This window comes from Thunnus albacares, chromosome 9, assembly GCF_914725855.1.
Source record: "Thunnus albacares chromosome 9, fThuAlb1.1, whole genome shotgun sequence".
Classification (NCBI taxonomy): domain Eukaryota; kingdom Metazoa; phylum Chordata; class Actinopteri; order Scombriformes; family Scombridae; genus Thunnus; species Thunnus albacares.
The window spans coordinates 35018216-35026127 of record NC_058114.1 but is presented as its reverse complement, the minus strand read 5'-3'; the positions used below and the strand labels follow the sequence as shown (position 1 = coordinate 35026127).

General features: G+C 37.8%; 1 protein-coding gene across 1 annotated transcript; it reads left to right on the top strand.

The window, feature by feature from the left end:
• The first annotated feature begins 3050 nt into the window (after positions 1–3050).
• Positions 3051–6284, top strand: rpl36 (ribosomal protein L36). The gene is made up of 4 exons (XM_044360845.1): positions 3051–3156; positions 4973–5067; positions 5545–5679; positions 6161–6284. Exons 2-4 carry the CDS (start codon positions 4975–4977, stop codon positions 6248–6250), a joined length of 318 nt encoding a protein of 105 aa, XP_044216780.1. The 5' UTR covers positions 3051–3156; positions 4973–4974; the 3' UTR covers positions 6251–6284.
• The last annotated feature ends 1628 nt before the right edge of the window (positions 6285–7912 follow it).

Below are 7912 nucleotides of genomic sequence, written 5' to 3'. Positions count from 1 at the left end.
ATACCTTCCATTCTCACAGCACTCCTGCAACACTCCTTTTGTGGGGTGAGAATCATTGTGTCCCTGCAAATTATCCCAGTACTTTGCCATTTTGCCCATTTCTACCTATAGGGCAGGTACTGGAAATGCTTTAAAAGCTCTTAATGCCTGTCCCTGAATCACATCTGATTTCCTTATAAGAGACCTGTCTGCTGATCCATACACTACACTGCCGTAATCCAACACAGATCTTATCAAGGCCACATACATTCTTTTCAACGATGAGCAACCTGCTCCCCATTCCCTACCAGTGAAGCATCTTATCACATTTATCGCTTTTCTGCATTTTCATTCTATTGTCCTGAAATGTTTTGCCCATGTTAACCATGAATCAAAAAGAACTCCCAAAAAATGTAAACGTTCCAACCCTTTCTAATTCTTTTCCATACATCCCAAGTTTCATCCCTTCCTCGATTCTTTTCTTGGTGATAAGACCATTTGAGTTTTTTCTACTGAGAACCTACACCCCCAATCATAACCCCACTCCACTACCTTTCAGACTGAAAAATTATGAGACAGAATACGCTGAAACATGGGTACCAAAGAAAATGATTGTGATTGATGATTGTTGTCTTCTTTTTCTGTCAGTGCTGTTGTACAGTATTAACACTTCATGTTATTTGTGCTGTGAGATGAAAGTACTGTGGAAATTGAAGGACAGTAACAATGTTTATGACTGATATTGTTTGAGGGGTGCATTGGTAAAGGGTTGGTTTAGATCTTCAAATTGGTTTTGATGGGTTTAGAAATGGTAGGGCTCACTTGTATGTTGATTTATTGTTGGAAATGTATATATTTTGTCTTTATGTTTGTATTTTATGAATGAATAATAAAAATAAAATAGAATTTACGACATACAGCCTAATGTTCTGTTCATTGTTGTTAATGAGTACAGGAGGAAGAAGCTTTTTTTAATGATGAAGTTTCTACAGTAAATACAGCTGTACTGAAAAACAGTGTTAGAGTTCATCTAACTGCCAATGAGGCAGATGATTTTATGTTACTCAGTCATGGTCATACTGTACATACTGGTACCCAATAGATAAAAAATACTTGCAGTAGACGTTCACTTGGCATATTCCTCCCAAATGCCAGATTTTTGCTCAGTAGGTCATACTCAACCCTATAATATTCAAATGCTTCTTGTTAATTTAATATATATATGGATTTATCCATTTCTGTATTAAGATGTTATTTTGGACTGATCCTTTTCAGAACTCTCACTATATTATAAGTTAACATCTGATATGTACTAAGAAAGGCTTACTTACCTATGTTTTTAGTAAATATGTGTATACAGATATATGGGCTTGTCTTTTCCCCCTATTGATTAAATGATCTTTTAATATATTGTATTATTGTTAATTAATCTTACATCTGTATAACTGTTTAGCTTGGGCCCCTAACTAGGCCTATACATTTTTTTTGTAATGGCTAAATGAACACAGGCCCATATGTCCATTTCTTTGTAGCTTTTACTTATAGATTGTCCTCTTTAACCTGGGATATTGACATACTCCAAAAGGTATAGTCTTTCTTTCTTTCTCTTGGTGTCCAAAACTATATATAGAATGAAAAGTTGATGTATCCTATTCATTTTTTTTATTTTCAGTGATTGTGACAAATTCAGGTGTGCCTTACTCAAAATATTAATAATTTGAAGAATAATCAAAATAATAAAGGGCTAAATGTTTCACACTTTCTGCTAAGTCAGTCCTGCAGTTATTAATGAATGGATTAATAAATGGATTTTGGTCTGGATGCCCTACAGCCCTTTCCAGAGGGTAAGTGGTTCAACAGAATATTGGAGGTGTCTTTCCAAAGAATTAGATAAAGCAAATGTTATGGTGGTAGGCTATAGAAAGGAGGGATTTGTCACAACCTGGCAACCCAAAAGTGATGCTTATTAAAGTCAAGATGAAATGAAAAATGCCTTCTTAACCCTTTTAGATCACATCCCCGGTCATATTGTGCACCAATTTAAATACATATTCCAAAAAATACATTTCTTTGTGTTCTCATATCAAAATCCAATCATGTTTTCTTCCTGTAAACCAAATATGACGTGTGCTTACATAGGCTTGAACCAACCAATTTCAACCAATAATATTATGACACCCACCCATCAATCAATCTTCAACTTTTAGAGGCACAGAGCTAAGATTTATTATGGCGTGCCCACTTTTCAACATTCATCTCAAATCCCTCCCAATGTTACATTGCACCTATCTGTCCTGTTTCACAAAGACATATGTCATGATACGGAAGTTAGATACTCTCGAACTGCTGTTTCATCTAGACTTTAATGGCTTACAAATGATTTATAAAGCAATAGTAAAAGATTTGTTAACCATTAATTAAACTGTTATTTACTGTTTATAAACCCTTTATAATGGATGCCTTGTTAAAGTGGTACCATTGCTGGTGACTATTTTGTCACGATAGCCTACACTATTTATGGTTGGTGTATAGACCTTTAGGCTATTAGTTTTCTTATGTCTTTGCCTAGATATTGCCAGATTCTCATAATGTATAATATTCTAGTTTTTATTTACTCATCAATATCATGCATCTCTTCTTTTTCTTTCAACACTTAAAAGTTCCTGTGGGGTAGAGACCTTAGAGGTTAAGTTCTCTTGCATGTCTCACTATCCCAATTTCTATTGGATTGGGTCGTGTAAAACAAGCATATGGCATAATTTGAGTTTATATCTTGATTTATGAAACACATAGCCCAATCTGAGTGTCAAAATACCGAACAGCGCATACTAGGCCTACATGAAAACGCACTGTATTATGGGGTAACTGTTAGACGATGTCAACGATTACAATGCAAAAAGAAGAGCTAATACCAGCCCAGAGAAAATACGTTTAGAAATGTCTCTAAAAGTTGGAAAGTAAGGTCGGGACATTTAAAGAATAACTATCCATCCCTTCTGTGTGTTGAATTGTGTGTTCATTACAAAGCTTAAGGAAATTTAACAACAGTACCTCTTCCAGTCCGACAGAGGCACTGGCCTTCAGACGTGGCAGAAGTGTGTTCCGGGCCAACCCCATCATTACCCCGCCTCGCTCAGCGAACAGTCCTTCCGGCTTGACCGCCATTACAGACAGCAGGTAGGATTTTAATGTTGACTTCTTTCAGCTAAAATCCATGTATAATCTTCGCCATCCATTGTTTTTTTTACTGAATAAACCGAAACTACCAAATCTATTGACTTATTTTAGCATGTATGTTGAGTATTATAACATCATAACACAAGAAACTGAAAAAAATGTGTACCCGTGTGAATGACTAGCCAATGGCTATGGTTCGGCTCGTTCAACACACTGGTGCAGCTAATTGGCTACAAATCCGTACAAGTTATTGCTAACAACCACATACTACACTTAAAGCAGCAGAGACGGAGAAAAAGAAGCCGAGTGACAGACTTGATATGTTATGTAGAGACAAATAGTTGCACCTAACTTGTTAGAAAGTCATTGTATGTCTGTGTATGATAAAGAGCATATCCTCAGTGTACAGAATAGTCATGCTCCTGCTCAATACTGACACAATACTAACGAGACTCCCTCGCAACTGAAACAAATGTCAGAGGGATATTTTCGTAAAGATATTCACTTTCTACCTGTCTGGTTTGAATGTTTTCCACCCGTGTCAGTATCACTAATTTATCTCACTGTATGTGTTCTTTAGTGGCACCAGACGAGCTTATTGTACCTCGCAATTAAAATCCCCTTCACTCAAGTGTGTTTTCCTGTCCTTTCACTGTAATGTTCTATCTTCACTGTACAGAATGATGTATATGCTGAGTTTGGCACTATAAGGTTTTTATCAATACATATCCTGAAGGGGGAAAGTTTGTGTTTACCCCAAATCTGGGTGAAAAGTGTACCTGTGAGTATGATTTGGCCAATTGTGGTATAGTATGCAACTGACACAGGTGGAAGCTTGAAACCTTCAGTGCATAAAATGAGAGTGGTCTGTACAGTGAAATAGGAGACATAACCAGCAGTGAAACATTTAAAATGAACAATATTGTCAAATTGATAGTTTTTGCATTTTTCAATGGAGAAGGAATACATGCAATTTAAAGAATTTTTAACCATAGAATTTGACTGATTTGTGGAGAAACCAAATTGGGTGCACAGTATTATTCTAGAAAGAGTATTTTTATGTCAAAGCATGTCTGGGGGTGATATTTGTAGTTGTCAGAGGTATGTCATGTAATGCCTTAGAATTGGTAGGCATGTATGATATAATGCTGTTTTGCTCACAGTTCTTGTTGAAAGACTGGCTGCATTATTATGAGTCCTCACATATTGCCACATAGCTAGGACTGGGTACTGAACTTCAATACTTTTGTGGCACCGACTGGATTGCTTCAATACTATTCGAGTATCAAAAAAATTCTTCTGGTACCAAATTTCGATACCTAGCAGGAGCAGAGCTGTCTGTGGTTTGATCAGTAACAAGACGTTGGACTAAAACATGTTAGTCACAGCCACAACAGTTGATTGCGTCAACTCTATGAAAGTGATTGTAGTAAATAAGCTTATATTTTTTATGTTTACAAAACTCCTTTGAGGTGTGTAAAAATGCCAAGGAGCTGAAAAATAAAATTGAAGACTTGTACTGTAATGTAACTTTCTTTTTGTTAAAATGAATTATATAAAATTGGTATCAAAAAAATATCGTTCAGGAACCAGTATGGAAGTCAAGCTACTGGTATCGAAACTTTTTGAATGATACCCAGCCCTACACATTCTGTTGATGCAGTAATTAAAATGAATCTCTGTTGAAGCACTGATAGTTAACAGTCTCTGCCACAAAACAGGCAAAGCTGATCAGTGCCTTGCTCCAGGATTAATGGTACTAGCTAATTAAAACTTGTTTGCACTTGAACTAATGTTTATGTGTGGTCTTCTACAGACATGGCTATTCGCTACCCCATGGCCGTTGGCCTTAACAAAGGCCACCAAGTTACCAAAAATGTCACTGCTCCCAAACACAGCCGCCGGCGCGGGGTGAGTATCTGCTGTTCAGTGACCATTGTAACAAGTGGTTTAGAGCGACCAGGGGTTGTCAGTCCCAGTCCTCTGCTTATGACTAGAAACAGAATTTTTAGTATTCTTTTGCAATTGTCTTTAATGTTACACAGCTCAACTTAAAATCAGATCAGTAAAGTCTGCACCATAGAAATGTTTACAATGATATATTTTTGCTTGGAGTGTCACTTCAAGCTTTTAAGTATTAATCTGGTGATTTTGTGTATTTTTCTCACTGCCAACAAATCCTGTGAAAAGACTGAAACCAGCTATTAGTGTATATTCAAAATCTGGTGCATCTTATTCCTCTGTGCCATAGAGCTACCACAGAAGGTGTAATCTATATTTGCAATGATGCCCATCGGTATCATACACAATTTCTACTATAAAATGTTTGAACTGATCAAACATTTCAGATGAAGTGGATGTGTAATGGGACTTGTCTTTCTTCTGCAGCGTCTGACCAAACACAGCAAGTTTGTTCGGGACATGATCCGTGAAGTATGTGGCTTTGCTCCGTATGAGAGGCGAGCCATGGAGCTGCTGAAAGTGTCCAAGGACAAGAGAGCACTCAAGTTTATCAAAAAGAGGGTGAGTTTATATTACTCTCGTTTGTCAGAGCACTTAAAGGTGCATGCCAGTATAAACTTTAACAACTGCTAAATAGGCACAGTAGCATGTTTCCATTTCTCTCATTTATGATGACTATGGGAATGTTCACATGCACACAATTTCAGTGATTGAGCTTTATACAGAGCCACGTCCACAGCTCTCTAAATCTAATGTGTGTAAGTGGACGTCTGACTTTTGTTTGCGCGGAGTTGCAGTCTTGAACCTGTAAAGTTTTGGTTATATTGCCTCTGCAGATGCAGTGTTTGACACAGCTGTATTGAGACTGTAGCAGGTCTTTGGAGAATGCTGAAGGCTGTAGCCTCATTTTGAATCTGACCCCCTCATGATGAACACGATGTATTACACCAGCCCCACTACTAAACATAGTGAGCTCAGAGTCTAACCACTGTTGAAGTAGTTTGAACTTTGTGAGTCTTATGTTGCTGTGTTTCTTTCCCAGATTGGCACTCACATTCGCGCCAAGAGAAAGAGAGAGGAGCTGAGCAACGTGCTGGCTGCCATGAGGAAGGCTGCCGCTAAGAAAGACTAATCTGTCACTCAATAAAGTTTGTTAAACTACAAAATTCAAACTGCCTTGTGTTTTGCTTTTGGTCCAGCTGTAGCATGATTTCTTTGTAGACATCAGGTCTGGTTCCAATCGGCTTTGTCCAGCAGGTATCTAAAAATTGTGTGTTTATGTGTGTGTTATTCAAGGGCTTTTCTTTATTTTCATTATATTTGACATTGTAGAACAATACTGAAGACATCAAAACTATAAAATAATATGTAAACAAAAAAGTGTTAAACCCAAATATCTATAATTTTTAGATTCTCGAAGTTGCCTTCATTTACTTTGACAACTTTGCATTCTCAACCAGAAAGAGAGGAGGCTTGCAGGAGGAGCTATGAGCGAGGATGCACAGGTGTATCCTTTGCTCACTTGAGTTTTTTTGGCACCCGTGACGTATGAAAGGCGTGACACACAGCTGGAATATACAAACCATTTGTAGTGCTTCATACAATAATATATATGTATGTGTGTGTGTGTATGCATGCATGCGTGTGTTTAATAAAGTATAACAATGTATGACATCCGTACATTCTTGACATATTATGCCACGTTGTGATTTGAATTCAAAGTAAATAAATTGTCATGAACACTTATGTTCATCTGACAGAGATTATACAATACAGCGGTAGGCTGTGACAAAACAATGGACAGATGATGCAGCTCTGCCGCATGTTATATGTAATTGATATGACGGCTCCCGAAGCAAGGATGTCTTATTTGTTAAATGCCTGTCGCCTCGACTCATTTCTCCTACGGTCGAGAAGTCCCTCCTATCGTCTTTTCCTAACCACTTTTCCTTGACATCGATGGAAAACGTCACAAGGGGTACATCTCAAGTCTCTTTTTTTGATCTTTTCTCGCTCCTCGCCTGAACCGGAAGTTGTTTCTAGTGCGCCATTTTGACAGCCGTCCCAAGCATGGCCGCAAGTCTCTTAGGTTGCGGTCGAAAGTCCTTCCTATGGTCTTTTCCAAACCACTTTTCCTTGACCTCAATGTAAAACGAGGTCAAGGAAAAATGTGAAGGAGAAGTCACAAGGATTTAGGAAAAGACAACTGCGGTGCTGAGAGAATCCGACTGCACTTACACTGGGCTACGTAATTATGCGACGGCGGATGATATTGACGTAGGTCTGTTGTCGTGAAACTACAATGTCCTGAAGCTGGACTACAAGAAACGCATCTTACATACTTCGCCCCGGTCGTTCTTACCGTGTTGTTTCATGCAGGTTATATAAACGCGCACAACACGCTGAAAAATAACTTCATTATAAAGGTCAGAATTGGAAAAAAGGGGAAAAGGAATAAAGCCTGCCATTCACGAAACTGAAACGAAAATGTCACATTGAGAATGCTTGCTCACACTCACCCTCCTGAATCCCAATTATAGTATGAAAATAAATGTTAAATGTATGACATGACATGTTAGGCCTACAAATCTACTACTGCACATAGTCGTCGTTCTTAAGGTTTCAAACATGATGAATTGAAAACATCATCTGACTAAAAACGTCTTACGTCTCACATCCCTTTTTCTTGAAAGACAGACGTCTGTGTTATGGTTAATATGCCGATTATAATCTGTTATTAGCCTGTAATGTATATAATAGTTTAAGAACCACCACATAGAAACCAAAACACCTT

What these genes read in the sequence shown, in the direction of transcription:
- rpl36 (XM_044360845.1), top strand. Translation starts at nt 4,975, where the DNA reads ATGGCTATTCGCTACCCCATGGCCGTTGGCCTTAACAAAGGCCACCAA. An exon ending in AACACAGCCGCCGGCGCGGG is followed by an intron (nt 5,068 to 5,544) that starts GTGAGTATCTGC and finishes TTTCTTCTGCAG; the next exon opens with CGTCTGACCAAACACAGCAA. An exon ending in TCAAGTTTATCAAAAAGAGG is followed by an intron (nt 5,680 to 6,160) that starts GTGAGTTTATAT and finishes TTTCTTTCCCAG; the next exon opens with ATTGGCACTCACATTCGCGC.